The sequence below is a fragment of the Anomaloglossus baeobatrachus genome, chromosome 1, assembly GCF_048569485.1.
Source record: "Anomaloglossus baeobatrachus isolate aAnoBae1 chromosome 1, aAnoBae1.hap1, whole genome shotgun sequence".
NCBI classification, from domain to species: Eukaryota; Metazoa; Chordata; class Amphibia; order Anura; family Aromobatidae; genus Anomaloglossus; species Anomaloglossus baeobatrachus.
Window position 1 is genome coordinate 605,462,231 of NC_134353.1, and position 20,830 is coordinate 605,483,060.

At 41.5% G+C, this 20,830-nt stretch overlaps 1 protein-coding gene across 1 annotated transcript in view; it reads right to left on the bottom strand.

Annotated features, from left to right (window-relative positions):
- Window positions 1–20,830, bottom strand: part of LOC142296579 (uncharacterized) — a 152,242-nt gene that overhangs the window by 129,370 nt on the left and 2,042 nt on the right. Inside the window, exons 2-3 of the mRNA XM_075340358.1 lie at window positions 8,118–10,404; window positions 7,615–7,729 (exon numbers count right to left, since the gene is read on the bottom strand). Of these exons, the coding sequence (XP_075196473.1) occupies window positions 7,615–7,729; window positions 8,118–10,404 (2,402 nt within the window). The remainder of the gene's footprint in view (window positions 1–7,614; window positions 7,730–8,117; window positions 10,405–20,830) is intronic.

Consider the following 20,830-nt stretch of genomic DNA (forward strand, 5'->3'; position numbering starts at 1 on the left):
TGGTGAAACTACCAGACCAGCCGAGTGTTGGAGGAACATGGGAGTTACTACTCGAGCCTTTATTATTTTATCACATGCCTTGTTGAGAAGCAATTATTGAAATCTTAGACCACTCCTTTATTTTCTAGCACTTTCCTATTTAATTTTTTTAAACAAAGTTACATCAGTTTTCTACATACATTAGATATTTATGCTGTAACGCCGTTACAAGCATCCCCACACTGTCCTGCCCACCTTCTGAGGGGGAATGTCGGCATACTCACCCTCCCAGCATCTTAGCGGTGTCTGCTCCATTTTCAGGTCCTGCTGCCTGCTCCCAGGGCCTGCGTATGCCACACAGGCCTCCTGGGAGCACTTATAAAACGCGCGCACACATATTCTTAAAGGGCCAGTGCACCCTAACATGGAAGTGCCTCTTAGCCATAAGCTAGGTATTGAAGGCATCCTCCACTTATGGGAGGTGCCTGTGCAATGTGGTCTATTCATTTGAGATGTATTGCAAGTTGTCAGATTCCTTGTGTTGCTGCTGCTTTACTGATGTGATGCTGTATTATTCATGCTAATCTGTATTCTAGTAAAAGCTGTATCTGCAGTACCTACTGCTGCACCATTCTGTACCAGCTGTATCTGCCGTACCTGCTGCTGCACTGGGTCAAGCTCCTTCCATGGCCAGAGTTCTCCTTCAATAAAATGAGTGAGTCCTCTGCTAACTCTCAATTCTGTATTGTGTATTGACAGCAGCCCAAAATCCCGTTCCCTGTGGCTATCGCCTCCAGCAACCCTGTATCTGATGCTCTCGTCAAGAGCTTCTCCGGGATCTGGGAGGAGACCAAGTCCTCCCTGGAGCAGTCCTTTATCCTAATAAAGAATCATGCGGATAAGAGACGCCTAGATCCTCCCATGTTGCAGACCGGAGACAAGGTAAGACTTTCTCCTAATTATGTCCATCTAAAAGATGCCGTCCTACAACCTGGGACTTCGTTTTATTGGTCCTTTCCAGATACTCCAGCAGGTCAGTGCTGTATCTTACAATCTGAAGCTTCAGTTCTCCTTGCGAATCCCCAACTCGTTCCAAGTGTTTCTCCTCAAACCTGAGCTGCTACTTCAGGAATTCTGGTACCTTGCCTCCTTCAGTCAGTGCTGAAGACATCTTTGAGATAAAATCCATCCTTGCCATAAAAACGGTATGAGGTAACACCTGTGTCAGGGACCGAGGAGGATCAAAAATGCAGGATGCCAAATAGTAACAGAGTGGCTGGAACCTTAACGGATTGCAGACCTAATCCTGACACACAACTAGAAGTAGTCGTGGGATGAGCCTACGATAACCTAGTCGTCTCGACACAGCCGGAGAACTAAAAATGCTCACAGATAGAAATATAAGAAAGCTAATCTGCTTCGGAGCAGTCCCCAAAGATAGATAGATAGCCCCCCACATGTAAGGGCTACGGTGATATAATAAACACAATACAAAGCCAGAAAAGACAGATTCAGCAAAGCTGAGGCCAAAACTATCTTTATAGAAAAGGATAGGAAGGAGCACTGTTTGCAACCGTAAAAAAAACCCTTAATAAATACCAGCACTTCTGATATGGAAAAATCCTGAGGTCACACAACCTCTCCCCCACTGAATCAGCACTCAAATGTTACTGGGATCCAAAAACACTAATACAGATGTGGGACTGAAAATCAAGCATGACAAACACAATACCTTGCAGAACCATGGAGCTAAGTATACAGACACTCCCAGCAGGGAATAATCCCATTCCACCAAGAACTCCACACAGAAAATATAGGAATCAAGCATAGTATTAAGCAGAAAAAAACAACAAGAAAGTGGAAAACAAACAGCAGGGGTACAAAGACCACTTATCTGAGAGGAGTTCTGGCTGTGAGCAGGGCTGGTTACAGAATGTCCTTAACACACATGAGACCATTGAGCACCGGCAAGTAACAAGAGAAAACTTCTCAGTTATATAGTCCCAGTCTGACCCTGATTGCCATTCCTCTGCAGGTGTGTGACTTTCATTCCACAAATCAACTGCACCGCCAGCACTGACCACAAGAGGGAGCCCCAAACTAGAAAACGTATTCACAACAAAAACCCTCTTCTCAGTGCACTGGAAGGGTTTAGGTCCTGAGAAGAGATCATGGGAGCCTAAGGAGAATATTAATGGCAGTCTTCTCCTTGATTCCTAGAAAAGGGGGACATAAGGGGGGTACTGTAATGCTGTTACCAGCATTCACGCACTGTCCTTCGCTCCTCTCCCGACAGGGTCACCGACACCCACCATTCTGGCCACACAGCGGTTTCTTCCCCGCCTCCAGTTCCTGCTGCCAGCTCTCAGGGCCTGGCCATGCCGCACATGCCTCCTGGGAGCACACATAGGACATGTGTGCACAGCTATTCTTAAAGGGCCAGCACACCCTAACCTGTAAGTGCTTCTCAGCCATAGGCTGAGAGTCACTAGGCATTTAAGGTATCCTCTCCTTATGGAAGGTGACTGGGCAACGTGGTTTATTCATTAGAGATACGTTGCAAGTTGTCAGGTCCCTTATGCTGCTACTGCTTCTTTACTGCTGTGCTACTGTATTTCTCACTCTAATCTATATTCTAGTACCAGCTGTATCTGCCATACCCGTTGTTGCACCAATCCGTACAAGCTGTATCTGCCATACCTGCTGTTGCACCAATCCATACCAGCTGTATCTGCCGCACCCGCTGCTGCACCACTGCGTACCAGTGGTATCTGCCATACTAGCTGCTGCACTCATCCATACCGGCCATGTCGGCTGCATCAGCTGTCCTGGCTGCATCCATCACATCAAAGACTGTCAGTAGTTTGTACCCCTGGGGCCAGCTGTTGCAACATCAAGTCTGTCTGAGTGTTACCTGGTGGCTACCTGCAGCCAAGTCCACCTTGACCATCAGAGGCTCTGGTGTGCGCTTAGTCACGCCCCTCAGGTATACTTTGAGCTGCGGCACAGGGGTCCACTCCCCACTCACACCCACGAGTATTAATCCAGGCAAGAATGAATAAGAGCCACAGTAAGAGTTTTTGCAGAGTCAACAGTAAGAAAAGGTTGAACGTTTTCAAGTCTATCTAATAAATAGATAGGTAGGTAGATAGGTATATATATTATCTATCCATCTCTGTATCTGTCTATCTCTCTATTAATATATAAACACACACGGTCAAGATTGTTGGTACCCCTTGTTTAATGAAAGAAAGACCCACAATGGTCATAGAAATAACTTGAATCTGACAAAAATAATAATAAATAAAAAGTCTATGAAAATGAACAAATTAAAATCAGACATTGCTTTTCAACCATGCTTCCACAGAATTTTTTAAAAAATAAATTCATGAAATAGGACTGGAAAGAGATGATGGTACCCCTGAAAATAATGTGACAAAAGGGACATGTTAAATCAATTTGTGTCCACTAATTAGCATCACAGGTGTCTACAATCTTGTAACCAGTCAGTGGGCCTGTATATAGGGCTACAGATACTCACTGTGTTGTTTGATGACATGGGGTGTACCACACTAAACATGGACAAGAGGAAGTGAAAGAAACAGTTGTCTCAGGAGATTAGAAAGAAAATCATAGACAAGCATGTTGAATGTAAAGGTTATAAGACCATCTCCAAGTAGCTTGATGTTGATTTGACTACAGGTGCACATATTATTCAAAAATGTAAGATCCATGGGACTGTAGCCAACCTTGCTGGATGTGGCTACAGGAGGAAAATTGATGACAAATGAAAGAGACGGATAACATGAATGGCAACAAAAGAACCCCAAAAAAACTTCTAAAGAGATAAAAGGTGAACTTCAAGCTCAAGGAATATCAGTGTCAGATTGCACCATCCGTCCTTGTTTGAGCCAAAGTGGACTTCATGGGAGATGACCAAGGAGGACAACATTGTTGAAAAAAAAAATCATAAAAAGGCCGGACTGAAATTTTCAAACTACATGTTGACAAGCCTTACAAAGCTTCTGGGAGAATGTCCTATGGACAGATGAGACAAAAATAAAACTTTTTGGCAAGGCACATCAGCTCTATGTTCACAGACAGAAAAATGAAGCATATCAAGAAAAGAACACTATCCCTACTGTGAAACATGGAGGAGGCTCTGTTATGTTCTGGGGTTGCTTTGCTGCATCAGGCACAGGGTTTCTTAAATCTGTGCAGGATACAATGAAATTTCAAGCCTATCACGTGATTCTAGAGAAAATGTGCTGCCCAGTGTCAGAAAGCTTGGTCTCAGTTGCAGGTCATGGGCCTTGCAACAGGATAATGACCTAAAACACGCAGTTAAAAACACCCAAGAATGGATAAGAGGAAAACATTGGACTATTCTGAAGTGGCCTTGTATGAGTCCTGACCTAAATCCTATTGAGCATCTTTGGAAAGAGCTGAAACATGTCGTCTGGAAAAGGCAACTTTCAAACACGAGAAAACTGGAGCAGTTTGTTCTTGAGGAGTGGGCCAAAATACCTGTCGAGAGGTGCAGAAGTCTCATTGACAGTTACAGGAATCGTTTGATTGCAGTGATTGCCTCAAAAGGTTGTGCAACAAAATATTAAGTTTAGGGTACCATCACTTCTGCCCAGTTCATTTTCATAGATTTTTTTTTATTTATTCTCACTTTTGTCAGAATCAAGTTATTTCTGTGACCATTGTGGGTCTTACTTTCATTAAATGAGGGGTACGAACAACTTTGACCACCTGTGTGTGTCTGTATATATATATATATATATATACATATATATATATAAATGTATATCAAATTTATTTATTACTATATATACTGTATATCTATGTATATATATATATATACATATATATATATATATATATATATATATATATATATATATATATATATATATATTGTTTGTATATCATCTTCCTCATTTATTATCTATCTATCTATCTATCTATCTACTATCTATCTATATATCGTCATCCTCAAGTCTATATGTCTCATCCTTGCTTGTTACATTAAATGCATAGCTCCATTTCTCCTCTTGTTACCACAGTTTCGTCCTACTTTCTTTCAGATTAGAATAATTAGGGAAAGAGCAAGGATGCTACTGAGCATGTGCGTCCACCAGGAAAGGTGGACTTATACTCCAGTCACAGGGCAAACACTTTTACAAATGAAAATGTAATGTATATACAAAACCATAGACTATTTTTATTTGCTGTTTTTTGAAAATCTACTTCTGTTCTCATGCTCTATTGAGTTTTGAAAAATATTTTTTGTGAGACAAACTCTTTAAGGTTCATGCCAGAGCTAATTACATGTGTGTGGGGGACAAATGATTAATAAGTCACCCATACATAAACACCATGCCTCTGGGGTATTCTTACTTCTAAACAAGAATACAGAACCTCCTGGAAACACGACACAGTAGAATTCTAGGTGCCTAAAGGCTCATACTATTGACCTGTAGGGGCCATGTACCACCATCCTGGGGCTGTCATTTGCACTGACCCTATATTTATAGAATATTTGTGCTGCGGTTGTAATAAAATGAATAATATAGATCTCAAGTCTGCCTGGAGGCTAGGGAATCTGAAAATCATGGGGATCTTCTTTTTTAAATTAGCTGTAATTGCAGAGCAGTCATCGGTGGGTGAATTGGATGCTAGGTAGAAAGTAACCACGTACGCCGCAGGGAACCTTGTACTACTGAATCAAACATTGTTCTGCTGACCTTGCAGCAATGACAAGAGTTCAATAAAATATTTAAGTGTTTTTTATCATTATAATATCCACCGCAGAGCGCACCCAGCAGAGAAGCTTTGTGCTCGGCTCCTGCATGTAAGCAAAATCCATCTCACTTAAAGAACCGGTACAGTATGAGGAAAACACACTGGCTTGTTATCAGGGATAACCTACTTACAGTGCACAATACAAGCTAATCTGGATATATTACACAGCTCATTTAGGAAAAGGATTATTGTAAAATGAAAGTGGGGTGAATTTTCGGAGAACCAGATACCTGGATACGTGCTTCACCTTGAATTAATCTGCTTTATAAATGCCTTTTAGTTGCCTTTATTATGGGTTGTCTTAATAAGTCATTTCCTCACTAAATGGAAGACGACCCAATGATCAACGGATTGACGCACATCCTCATTTTCAAACCTTTAATTTAAAGTTATTACCAAAGAAATCACCACTGCAATCCATGGCTGGACAGGTCTGCCTGAGCAAGAGCAACTGCATATGAATATAATGACTCCAGAGCTCTTATCTATTTAGACAACCCAATAATCCATGAAAGAGCTATCATAGGAAGACTTGGTCTCGACTATCGGCCCATCTACACAAGCTGCCAATTGTCTCTAGCAGATTTTAATCCATGCATAAAAATAATAGTTTTAAGTAGCATATCACCCTGTGTAAATGCGAAATGCTGCCGATTACATGATATTGTATGCACACAGAACAATCATATTAGAGATCGTTCTGTTTCATTAAAAAAGATTGTCAGCCTGTCTATTAAGGTCATTAAAGGGAACCTGTCACCAGGTTTTCTAAATATAAAGTACAGCCACCCCCACTATGTCCTTATATACAGCATTCTAGAATTAAGTCGATCTGAAAAACATAAAAATGACCTTTTGTTATACTCGCCTACGGGGCAGTCCAGTTGAATGGGCATCTCCTGGTTTGATCCGGCACCGTCCTCCTTCCCTGTTTCACAAGGATAATACACACTATGTCAACCACACAGTGTCCTCCATTGTGATCCTGCACAGGCGCACTTCCCTCTGCCATGCCGAGGATATGTGCCTGTGCGGCAAAGACTAAAGAGTGCCAGTGCATGCACACTAGAATACTGTGTTTTGCCCTTGGCAGGGCAGAGAGAAGTACGCATGCACAGGAGCGAGACGGAGGACACTGTGTGGATGACATAGGACAAGTCATCCACACAAGTCAGGGAAGGATCAAGACTAGCGACGCCCATCAAACCAGACCACCCCTTAGGTGAGTATAATAAAAGGTATTTTTTACATTATGCAGATTGTCTTGGGGATGTATTTATAGAATTCTAGAATGCTGTACATAAGGGCATAAAAGGGGTGGCCATACTTTATATGGGGGTTTTATACTAGGTTATAAAACCTAGTGACAGGTTCCGTTTAATGACTGTCTATTGGCTTGTACACAGCCAATCAGTGGTTATTTTTAAGGGGGGTTGTCCACTACATAGACAACCCCTTCTCAATCAGAGTCTTTGCCCTTGTTAACATAAAAACACTTACATTCGTCACTGTTGGAATGGCGCCGGCACTAGAGGTGAGCAAAAGTGTTTTTATTTTAACAATGGCAAACACTGTGATTGAGAAGGTGTTGTTCAAGTAGTGACCTGGATCACCCTGTATAAAGAGGCCATAATTGTTAGCAAAAAGGAATTCTAAGTTAATTAGCAGGATGGTTTTGGAAAGTAGGAAGATGGTGATGAATTAATACATTAAAAGCTTGTTATTCTGAAGATATTAGTGAAGTCTAGTAGTGAAGGTTCCACATTCTCCAAAATGACACTTCAAAACCCATGAAAGAGCTACAATATGACAGGATAAGCTAACCTTGGCTTCAGCTCTCCGTGAGTGTATGAGGACCAAGCAATACTGGACTTCTCCCAATACCTCTTAGGACCAGTCACTTTGGAAGAAATGTTTGGGGCTTTTTGCAGCGTTCTGTCTAAAATATGTAATAATAGGTATAAATTAACTTTTAAGAATAATAACTATGTTTAACTACGTTAAATAAATAGAATTTGTTTCAGATGTTTTATAGTATTGTGTTATGTTTAGGATATAATGAATACAAAAACACATTACTACTTAGATATTATCTCAATGGAGCAACAATTGTAGAGATCCAAAATGATTACTTCATTTTATTAATTATAAGAGATTCTGTACAATCACCACTACATATACAACATCCATGACTATAGGCATATATCTCAGCCAACAGAATGGGCATAAAAATACAGCTATTTTATCATACACGTTAAAATATTAGACACCCTGTAATACAATCAAGAAGAAATATTAAAAGCTATCATTATCATCAAATTCTTTACCTATAAGACCCTTGACGTTGGACCCTTTGGTCCCAATAATGTTCTCATTGGATTTCTTAAAAGTTCTCTCTTTCATAGCTTCCTCACCAAGATGATGAATATCAGGTGCCAGACTCTTTGTTTCAACCCAAGGTTTCGCTTGACCACTTGCATGAGGCATGGAGTAATCCTGAGAAGACTCATCATCACTTGAAGTTTCACTAGTAAAGTCATACTGATAAAATTTAGTTTGCTGTTCTTTTTCTTGACTTTTTAGTACATCCAGTTGTTTGACATAAAAGAAGTACTTGTCCAGCACACTGCCTTCATGGTCAGAGACCACATCTGAGTTCTCCTCCCAGCACACCGCTCTTCCTAATTCTTTTCCATTCTTCTGTGACATAGAGTTATTATTAAAGCTCCTTGTTTGACTATTTATGCTAAAAAACTCATCCACATCCTTATCATCTGATAAATGTGGGTTTAGTAATTTACAATTTCTATTATATCCGGTAGGTTGAAACTCTGCACGGTTTAAAGCTGAGCCACACTCTGAGCACCAGTTGGAGCTAGTGGTATTGGTAAAACTACATGCGTGACACTCTTGATATATTTTATTTGTGTAACCCTCAGACAGCTCCATGTTGGAGTCATCCTTGTGTACTGCTCTTTGCCTTCTGTCTGGAACCTTTCTGGACATTAATATATTAGTGCTGTCATGAGATTCTTGACTATTTTTCACTAAAAATGTTCTGTCTGTTCTTCCACCATCTTTGTCACCTGTGGTTTTTAAACCTTTCTGTTTCAGTTCAACGTCTTCTAGGATAGAGTTAAGTCTTTCTGTATCAAGACATGAGTCCAGTGAGCTTGAATCATCATCTGGATTTACATAATTCTCCTTTAAGGCCATATCTGAGTTAGTATTTCTGGAGATATATGTATTAAAATGCTGATGGTTGGACTTTGGTTTAGTTCCAAATAGATCATCAATGTCAATACCACCTGGTTTTATATTGCCAAATAATTCTTCTCCTGAGTCAGCAAAGCCCTTCCTGTTAAAAGTATCTTTTGTTTCATTGTCCTTCACTTGTAAAGGTTCAAAAAAATTGCCTTCATATTCTTCATGGTCACTTAGAAATAAATTAGACTTAGGGTCAACCAAGAAAGAATCTAGTTGTACTGCTTTACTTCTTAACTTGGGTATATCCAAACTTCTGGGGCTTTTTAGAGATTCGATGACTTCATCACCAAGACAAAGATATTTTTTACTTTCATAGTCATTGACCCTCACATGCTTATCAGTAATTCTACAGCTTCCAATGGGATCAAAAGAAGAATCTTCAGTTATTGTGGTATCACCAGTGGAAGATGTCAAACCTCCTCCACTGCATTTGTTAAGGAATTTTTTAGCCCATGTCATTACATGGTGAAGTTTTTCTGTTTCTGGTACTGACAGATCTTCTAACAGGTCTTGATCCAAATCAGTGACAAAGCTACTCCTTAAAAGACTTCGGTGAGTAGAGAGCACATCAAATTCATCTAAATCTGGTTTCATTTGACTATGAGGTATGTGTTCATCATCCTTGACTTGATTAGATGTAGACATTGGGCTATGGTATGAGGTGTGACCTTTTACTTCAGCTTCCTTGTGAGATGGCTGAAGTATAGGATCTGTAAATAACACTGCTCCCTCAGCCTTCTCCAGCACTGCTTGTGGATCCTGTTGTATAGGTATATCTTTCTTGTGTTTCATTGTCACTGCTTGCAGGTTATGATGCACAGAAGGTACTGGAGGATTTGATATTTTGGCTTTTAAAATATTAGGAATCAATTTGTTCGGTGCATTACGATATTTAGTACGTTTCTTTACTTCCATTTCTGTTGTTGGTAAAGGCTGAGTGTGGTGAGTAGGATTATTTGTAAGTTCTTCTTTTCCTGGATTTGCTTGCACATCTTGAGGAAAAGGTGGTGTCAGAGATTTTGTTTCATCTATAGATAGTAAAGATGTTTCTCCATTGAGTGTCATGGCTCTTTCTTCAGCACTGATTTTTTTGGGCACATCAGAATATGCAATAACATGGTTTAAGGATGGTGCTGAGAGGCGTCTATGCGGCGTTGCAGTCCTGAATGTTTGCCCTGAATCTTGAGAGGTTTCTGTCTCCAATATTGGATTTTGAGAACTTCTCCCACAAAAATAATTTAGCCTTTTAGCCCGTAGAAATTTTAGATTGCTTGTACGTGGTGTATCTATTACATTATTGTTAGGCTTTGGGGGTGATTGAGTTGGATTATGAGGTGACAGCTCCATCTGTAAGAAAAAAATATAAGTCAATAACATAGGCAATATGAAAATCATTCTTTATTGATGAAAGTCTTTATAAAAACTTATTTTTGTATCTATGAATCATATGTACAGGAGCTAAAAGGTATTTTTTTTTGTTGTATGTAACTAAAGCCTACACACTCTACAACCCCAATTCCATAAATGTTAGGACACTGTGTAAAATGTAAAGAAAACAAGAATGCAATGATTTGGAAACCTCTTATAATAATACAATTTTGTTTACAACAGAACATAGGACACAGAACAGAAGTTGAAAATCAGACATTTTTAGAAAAAGTTGGGACAGAACCATGTCTACCATTGTGTAGCATCTCTTCTACTTTTTAAAACAGTCTGCAAACATCTTTGGAGTAAGGAGACCAATTGCTGGAGTCTGGGGAGAAGAATGTTCTCCCATTCTTCTCTGATTTAAGATTCCAACTACTCAGAAGTCTTGGGTCTTTGCCAGATTTTTTTATTTCATAATGTGCCAAATATTTTCTATTGGTCAAAAGTCTGAACTGCAGGCAGCCAATTCATCACCCAAATTCTTTTTCTGAAAACCAATGCTGTTGTGATGGATGCAGTATGTGGTTGAGCATTGTCTTGTTGAAATATATAAGGCCTTCCCTGAAATAGACATGGTCTGGATGGATACATACTGTATGTTGTTCTAGAACATCTATAAAATGTTTAGCATTTATAGTGCCTTTTATGTGTAAGCTGGCACATGCCTCTTAATGCATCAGATGTGGCACAAAGTGGCGTGTGCTTACATGTGTGCCTCGCCACAAACCTTACTACAGTTGGGGACTGGAGTAAATTTGTGGAACAAATAATACCACTACTTGTTGAGATTTGGGGAGCAGGTTAGCTTTGCTCTGTTACATCCCCATCACAACAATTCAAACTACTTTGTTTATAGTTGGGTGAAAATGTTGTGAAAACAGCAAAAGTCACAAAGCAGTTGTACAGCCTCACGTTGCGCAAAAATGTTGTGACTTCACAAAGTTTCTTACAAAAACTGTCATACAGATTAAGGAACCTCTGATCCTATTTACTACTGAAAGATTCTGCCTCTCTAGCATACTTTTTTTATACAGTGCCTTAGTAGAAAATTACCCGTCTAGCTGTGTTTAATTAGAACCCTTTACTTTTAACCTTTTGGCTAACCCTGTCCCAACATTTTTGAGATGTGTCTGTCGCTGCCATCATTTCTAAATGACTTAATGTTTGCAAACGAAATGGAAAAATGTCTAACTTTCAAGTTCTGATCTGTGTTCTATGTTCTGTTGTGGATAATACATGGCTATACAGTCATATGAAAAAGTTTGGGCACCCCTATTGATGTTAACTTTTTTTCTTTAAAGCAATTTGGGTTTTTGCAACAGCTATTTCAGTTTCATATATCTAATAACTGATGGACTCAGTAATATTTCTGGATTGAAATGAGGTTTATTGTACTAACAGAAAATGTGCAATCCGCATTTAAACAAAATTTCACCGGTGCAAAAATATGGGCACCCTTATCAATTTCTTGATTTCAACAGTACTAACTACTTTTTACTGACTTACTAAAGCACTAAATTGGTTTTGTAACCTCAGTGAGCTTTGAACTTCATAGGCGGGTGTATCCAATCATGAGAAAAGGTATTTAAGGTGGCCACTTGCAAGTTGTTCTCCTATTTGAATCTCCTATGAAGAGTGGCATCATGGGCTCCTCAAAACAACTCTCAAATGATCTGAAAACAAAGATTATTCCACATAGTTGTTCAGGGGAAGGATACAAAAAGTTGTCTCAGAGATTTAAACTGTCAGTTTACACTGTGAGGAACATAGTAAGGAAATGGAAGAACACAGGTACAGTTCTTGTTAAGCCCAGAAGTGGCAGGCCAAGAAAAATATCAGAAAGGCAGAGAAGAAGAATGGTGAGAACAGTCAAGGACAATCCACAGACCACCTCCAAAGACCTGCAGCATCATCTTGCTGCAGAAGGTGTCACTGTGCATCGGTCAACCATACAGCGCACTTTGCACAAGGAGAAGCTGTATGGGAGAGTGATGCAAAAGAAGCCGTTTTTGCAAGCACGCCACAAACAGAGTCGCCTGAGGTATGCAAAAGTACATTTGGACAAGCCAGTTACATTTTGGAAGAAGGTCCTGTGGACTGATGAAACAAAGATTGAGTTGTTTGGTCATACAAAAAGGCATTATGCATGGAGGCAAAAAAGACACGGCATTCCAAGAAAAACACTTGCTACCCACAGTAAAATTTGGTGGAGGTTCCATCATGCTTTGTGGCTGTGTGGCCAATGCCGGCACCGGGAATCTTGTTAAAGTTGAGGGTCGCATGGATTCAACTCAGTATCAGCAGATTCTTGACAATAATGTGCAAGAATCAGTGACAAAGTTGAAGTTACGCAGGGGATGGATATTTCAGCAAGACAATGATCCAAAACACCGCTCCAAATCTACTCAGGCATTCATGTAGAGGAACAATTACAATGTTCTGGAATAGCCATCCCAGTCCCCAGACCTGAATATCATTGAACATCTGTGGGATGATTTGAAGCGTGCTGTCCATGCTCGGCGACCATCAAACTTAACTGAACTGGAATTGTTTTGTAAACAGGAATGGTGAAATATACCTTCATCCAGGATCCAGGAACTCATTAAAAGCTACAGGAAGCAACTAGAGGCTGTTATTTTTTGCAAAAGGAGGATCTACAAAATATTAATGTCACTTTTATGTTGAGGTACCCATACTTTTGCACTGGTCAAATTTTGTTTAAATGCGGATTGCACATTTTCTGTTAGTACAATAAACCTCATTTCAATCCAGAAATATTACTCAGTCCATCTGTTATTAGATATATGAAACTGAAATAGCTGTTGCAAAAACCCAAATTGTTATAAAGAAAAAAGGTTAACATTAATAGGGGTGCCCAAACTTTTTCATATGACTGTAAGTAGGGCCAGGACAAAAGGTAGGTAGTTTAGGTATCTACTAACTCTTGCCTCCCTGGATGAGCACAGTTTAAAAAAAATGACATTGCTGAATACCTGCAGATACCCAGCACCTTCCTTCGGCCACAGTCACTCAGCACACTGACGGCCGGGGTGCAGGCACACAGGTGAGCATAGTCAGTGTGTCACTGACACAGCTCACCGTGCTCCCGGTTTGCACCCAACTGTTGCTCCCTCCCCATACGTAATTGTATTTACAACTGTAGTGCCCCTGAGGCTTCAGTTGCCACAGAGTATTGCATCTGTCTTAAGGTGTAGCACTGATCCAGGTAAAAAGAGGTTAACCACTGGTTAAGCCACTAAGAGTCATCCCAAAGGTGGGGGCTGCCTGGGGAAGTGAGCAAAGACAAACAGTTTCTAGTCAGATCAGTCTGGGACAGAGAAGCAACAACAGGTCCCTGGGGAGTGTGCGACCCAGCTTCCCTCAGTGAGACGGCCCAGAGTTATCTCGGGAAAGGAAAAAGTGGCAGAACATCATGGGACTTGTAGCACGATGGCTGCTATAGAGAGTGCTTAAGCGCTTCTGTAGCTATGACCGGGCAGACTGGTAGAGACCGGGAGGACAGAGAGAAGCAGGAGATGACCGAGTGGAGCTGGTGAGACAGAGGAGAATATGGTAGCTGAGGTCGAGCCTAACCGTTCCCACAGTGCCAGCGCAGTCGGGGTGCAGAGCCCTCAGTTAGGGAAACCTTCATAGAGGGGATGGGGATTCCAAGTCCCATCGCCCACTACCTATTTTCCTGGAGCATAGTGACATATATATTATCCGGGGTTAGGGCCACATCTGGACCCCACATCAGATCCGCGTCACCTGCATACGGGACGGGACACTTAATACCAACGGCGTGGTCCCCAAATTGCTTCAGGCCATGGGGAACCGCGTGTCAGCGCAGAGGAGGAAGGTCTCACAAGCTCCACAACACCAGTGGTGACCTCTGATTCATCGTGATCGGCTGGGGCCCAGCACGGCGGTGACCGGTACCCTGAGGGCAGCATCATAAGAACTATGAGTAAAAAACCTGGACCCGCAACCGTTGCCTCAGTTCCTTATTACCGGCGCCCCACACTTCGGCGCCAATGGCCCTTCTCCCCCGTCACCACCATTTCCCCCTGGGGCTTGCTCCACCTGTGGGGAGCTGGACTATCTGAGCTACGTCAACATCAGCCCCGGGGGAGAGCCACAACTCGCAGTGGCGGCCGAATCCCTGGCCGCGCACCATGGGTGGCGCTGCAAAGCAAACCCCCATTACCTATTACCGGGACACCCTGCACCCTTCTTTAATGACACCAACGGGGCCACGGAGCCGGGTCAGGCCAGTCACAGCAACCCCAAAATACCACTGGGCCGGTGACGGGTGAGCCCTGAGACCCCGTGGTGCTGCACATCCATAAGACATGATTACAGTTCATGTGAGCACCAACAGGGACAGGAGCAGAGGAGCAGTAGTCAGCTCCCTGCTGTGCCAGTAAATCCAGGCAAACGCAGGCTACTTTTATATTATTTTGCTACTAAATAGGGGGCTGTGAGGACATCATGTTATCTGGGGGTCTATGTAGCACACAAGGCTGTGGTTGTGGAGACATCATATTATATGGAGGTCTCTGAGGAGCATTATACCTGGGATGTGGGAAAATCCTATTATATGGGAATATGTGAGGGGACATTATACTGGGGCTGTGGGAACATCATATTATATGGAGGTCTATGGTGGACATTGTACTTGGGCTGTAGGGACATCATATTATATGGAGGTTTGTGGAGGAAATTTTACTGGGGCTGTGGAGACAACCTATTGTAAAAGGGGCTGTGAGGACATCATACTGTATTGGGGACAGTAATGACCATACAATATTGGGGGCTGTAGGGAACATTATATGGTATGTGGTTACCATATTGTGTTGGGAACTGTGACCATATTGTATAGGGAGCTATGGGGGACATTATACTGTATAATCGTCTGTTGTGACCATATTATACAGGGAGCTGTGGTGGTCAACATACTGAATAGTGAGGGCTGTGGCGAATATCATACTGTGGGGGGGGGGGCTGTGGGAGACATTATACTGTATAAGAGATGCTGTGGTGGCGATAATACTGCATGGTAGCGAAAATACTACCGTATATGGTGTGGTGTGGAGGCCATCATACTGTATATGAGGAACTGTAGTGGATATCTTATATATGGCTTGACTGGGCTGAGGTGGTGATCATACTATAATGGGGGCTGTGGTGGATATCATACTGTATGGGAGTCTGTGGAATTTGGAGAAGGCAGACAGGTCGGCACTATGAGGGCAGTATGAGGGCATTATGTGAAGAGTTGGCAAACAATAAATATGGAGATGAGGCAGTGTGAAATGGGGGCACAGTGTGGGGAAAAGGTTAATATGTCAGCAGCGCAATGTGGAGATTTAGAGAGTGTAAATGAAATCCGTGGAGAAATAACAGCCATGGTATAGGTTGTGGTTCATAAGGGTGAACAGTGTGGTGGTTATAGCTGATATTAGCAGACACTAGGGTAATTATAGCTCATAAGGGCAAACAGTGTGGATGTCATATACCATAAAAGATTTATTTAGAACATAGTATGGACAGATATTTTTATGCAGAGGGCATTTTAATAACACTCTTATTTTTAAGGCACCGTGTCAGGATGTGCTGCAGAAGACCAGAGAAGATGGAGGTCTGCAGAGACGAGCTGGGGCTATGAAAAGTCATCATGGCATCTAAACAAGATTGTCATGAAAAGCAAGAAAACAATTACAATCAGAGAAAATGTGATCTATAAGGTACCTGGATATAAATGTTTACTTATTTAGGCTGCTTCCACATCAGCGTTTTTTTGCCGGACGGCAAAAAAACGCAAAACGCATATGACTGGATCCTTTACAAATGCGTTGTCATTTCAATGCATTTGCAATGGAATTGCGGCAATATACGTTCACTTGCGGTTGCATGCGTCGTACACTGGATCCGGTGAGATGCAGTAATTCACTGGAGTATACATCTCACTGGATCCTTCATATTGCGGCGGTACCTGCAATGCTGTTCAATGAGCTGGATCCTGCTCTACCGGAAGTCACTGCATTCTGGTAGGTAGGATCCTGTACTGAGCATGCCCAGAAAGCAGTTCCTCCTCCATGCTTTCTAGTGCAGTTGCATCAGTTGAAGAAAGCAGACAGAAGACCAGGATCGTGGAGGGGTGAGAGGGCATAATAAAGATGGATTCTCTAAGTATGTCTGTGTATTTATTTCTAATAAAGTGTCTGGGTGTTTATTTCTAATAAAATATTTTTTTCTCTGTGTGATGTCTTTTTTTAACCCTTTATTGGAGATTCTTAATGGCTGGGTCAAACTTGGCCTGACATTAAGAATCTCGGGCTTTATATCTGCTGGTAAAACAAAGCTGGTATTAACCCCTTATTACCCAGCGTGCCATCCGGCACCTGGGCCGCTGGAGAAGAGTTGGATACAGCACCAGAAGATGGCGCTTCTATGAAAGCACCATTTTTTGAGGTGGCTGCGGACTGCAATTCACAGCAGGGGGTGGCAGAAAGCTTGGGTTACCCTGTACCCTGCGGATTCCAATCCCCAGCTACCTAGTTGTACCTGGTTGGACACAAAAATTGGGCGAAGACCACGTCATTTTTTTTTTTAAATTATTTCATGAAATTCATGAAATATTTGAAAAAATGGCTTACTATATGTTTGGTTCCCTGCCAGATACAAATGCAGCTGGGGTTTGGGGGCAGACTGTATCTGCCTGCTGTACCTGGCTTGCATATAAAAATTATGGCGAAGCCCACGTCTTTTTTTTTTTTTTTCTTTTTTAGTTTTTGGGCAAAAAAAAAAGGGCTTCCCTGGATCTTCCATTCTTCCATTGCCAGTGGAGGTAACACCAAGCAGTGGGGGTTGCCAGCAGCTGCTTGGGTTACCCTTAACTATAGAAAATGCAGCGGGAGCCCATGCATTTTTTTTATCCCTAACCCTGTTGGGGTTTTTGTTTTTTTTTATTTTTTAATGAATTAAAAAAATAGACATGGGCTTCACCCATCGAGCATTTGACTGCTCACTCATCCCTACTCCTGACCACACAGCCAGCAGAACAAGTAATCAGATCTGCTGATTCCAGTGTCGGCTGATTACTTGTTCTGTGTCCCCCTGCATCAATTGCAGCGTGTGCGGGCTGTGAGGTCAGCTGAGTTCGGCCAGCACTGGAGTCAGCTGATCTGAACTCAGCTGTCCTCACAGCCCGCACACGGTGCGATGGATGCAGGGGACACAGAAAAAGTATTCGCCCGACACTGGAGTCCGCTGATCTGATTACTTGTTCTGCTGGCTGAGTTCAGCTGAGTTCAGGTCAGCTGACTCCAGTGCCGGCTGAACTCAGCTGACCTCACACGTTGCGATGGATACAGCAGGACACAGAACAAGTAATCGGCTGACACTGGAGTCCTCAGCTGATCTGAACTCAGCTGAAATCCAGCCCACACAGCCCGCACAAAGTCACATATGATTGGCAGTAGCCAGTGACTGCTGTTAACCTGTATCCATCACAGCATGTGCGGGCTGTGAGATCAGGAGTCAGCTGACTCTCCTCTCTCTATCTCCTCCCTCTCTTGCTCTCCTCCCTCTCTCTTTTCCCTCTCTCTCTCTCTCTCCTCCCTCTCTCTTTCCCCTCTCTCTCTCTCTCCTCCCTCTCTTTTCTCTCTCTCCCTCCTGCCTCTCTCTCTCTCTCCTCCCTCTCTCGCCTCCTTTGCTCTCTCCTGTCTCTCTCTTCTCCTTCTCCCCTCTCCCTTCCACAGCAGCATGTGCATTTGCAGGCTGTTAGGTCGAGTTCCACTGACTCCCGATCACATGCCCGCCCATAAACTGCAAGTGAAAGGATCCTGTAAAATAACACTTGCGTTTGCATGCATTCAACACTGAATCAACAGGATCCAGTCATCTGCGCTTTGCGTTTTTTTTACGCTCGTCATAAAAACGCTGATGTGAAATAATAATAATAATAATTTTATTCATTTATATAGCGCTGTTAATTCCACAGCGCTTTACATATATTGGCAACACTGTCCCCATTGGGGCTCACAATCTAGGTTCCCTATGAGTATGTTTTTGGAATGTGGGAGGAAACCGGAGTACCCGGAGGAAACCCACACAAACACGGGGAGAACATACGAACCCTTTGCAGATGGTGTCCTTGGTGGGATTCATACCCAGGACTCCAGCGCTGCAAGACTGCAGTGCTAACCACTGAGCCATCATGCCGCCCGTGAAAGCAGCCTTATACTGACTACGACTCATCAATACTACTGTACCTGTTTGGCCTGCAGTTTGATGATGGCTGATAACAACTTGCAGTATTTGCTTACCATTTTTAAGGGCATACTGGGAGTTGTAGGGGTCTGACCTGATATTACAGTTGATTTCTGTACAAAACGTAGTAGCTTAGTGATGTGTTAATGTACTCATGGTGGTTTGGGCAAAGTATTCATGTATAAATGTTGCTTCTTGTTATGTGTTCATGTACTAATGCTTGTTCTGGTGATGTATTTATGTACTGATGGTGGTTCCTGTGAAATATTCATGTACTGATGATGGCACTTGTATTTATTTACTGATGATGGTTCTGGTGATGTATTCATGTACTGATGGTGGTTCTGATAACATAATGCAGTATTTCTCCTAGAAAAGTTTTGCAATTGCACATTTTGTTATACACATGTATATTTCCTTTGTGTGTATTGAAACAACAGAAGAAAGGCAAATTGGATGAACAGCAGAAGCAATCAGCTAGTGCCAGCTTCAAGTCCTTTAAAGGACTAGTAATATCAATACAAAAAGTATAAAAACATTTTTTTTTTAAAAAAAAATTAAAAATTCAAATCACCCTTCTTTGGCCCCATTGAAAATAATACAATTAAAAAAATATGCATATTTGGCATCGCCCCGTTCTCAGATCTATCAAAATATAAAATAAATAAATCTGATCTATAAAGAGTGTAGGAAGAAAAAATCAAAACGAAAGAATTTTTTTTGATAGCAGCAATATTGCAATAAAATGCAATAAGAACTAATCAAAACAATGCATCTTCCCAATGTATAATTAGAAATGTCAGGTCAAGTCGCAAAAAATAAGCCATATCAGCCGCAGATCCCAAAAAATTAAGAATGCTACAGGTCTCAGAAAATGGCGACAAAATCGCAATTCTTTTTTTTGACAAATGTCTGAACTTTTTTTTACCTATTAAATAAAAATACAACTGTACATGTTTGGTATCTATGAACTCATACTGGTCTGTTGAATCATTTTGCCATGTCAGTTTTACTATATAAAGAACATGGTAAATAAAAAAAAATAATGAAAAAACACAAATCATGGAATTGCACTTTCTGCAATTTCACAGGACTTTATTGCTTACTCACAATTTGGAAAACCGCAGTCTAGCTTTTTTTATGTCTGTGTGCCAGCAGTGGGGTCCTACTGGATTTCCTGCCATAGCGTTTCATTTCATTCAAATGTTGAAGGATACATTGTGCTGATACTGATACACACTGAGCCTGCAGGACAGCTTGTATTTCTTTGGCACTTGATTGGGGCTGCTTATCCACCATCCTGACTATCCTGCATTGCAACATTTCATCAATTTTCTTTGCCGTCCATGTCAAGGGAGATTAGCTCCAGTGACATAGGTGGTAAACATCTTGATTATGTTGTGCACCATGAACATCAAGATCTCTGAATAAGGACTTGTAACTTTGAGATTGTTTATATTTTCCAACAATTTTAGTTCTCAAATCCTCAGACATTTCTCTTCTCTTTCTGATCTCCATCCTTAGTGGCATACACGGACACACTATGCAAAGATTGAGTCAACTTCTCCCCTTTTTATCTGGTTTCAGGTGCGATTTTCATATTGCCCACACCTGTTACTTGCCCCAGGTGAGTTTGGACCAGCATCACATTCTTGAAACAAAGTTGCTTACCCACAATTTAGCAAAGGTGTCAACAATTTTGTCCAACCCATTTCTGGGGTTTTGTGTAAAATTATGTCCAATTTTCATTTTATTGTACCGTTTTAATACACACAAAGGAAATAAACATGTGTATAACAAAACATGTGAAATAATAATGATACTGTAATATAATGTTCTAGAAGAAATACTTCATTTTCTGTAAAAATTTCAAAGGTGCCAATACTTTTGGCCATGACTGAACATGTACCGATGATAGTACTGGTGTTGCATTTATTTGCTAATGGTGGTTTTGTGATGTATCATGTACTTGTGATGTTATGCTTGTGGTGATCCATTAGATTACTGATGGTGGCTTTGGTGACATATTAATGTACCGATGGTGGTTCTGGTGATGTATTTCTATATT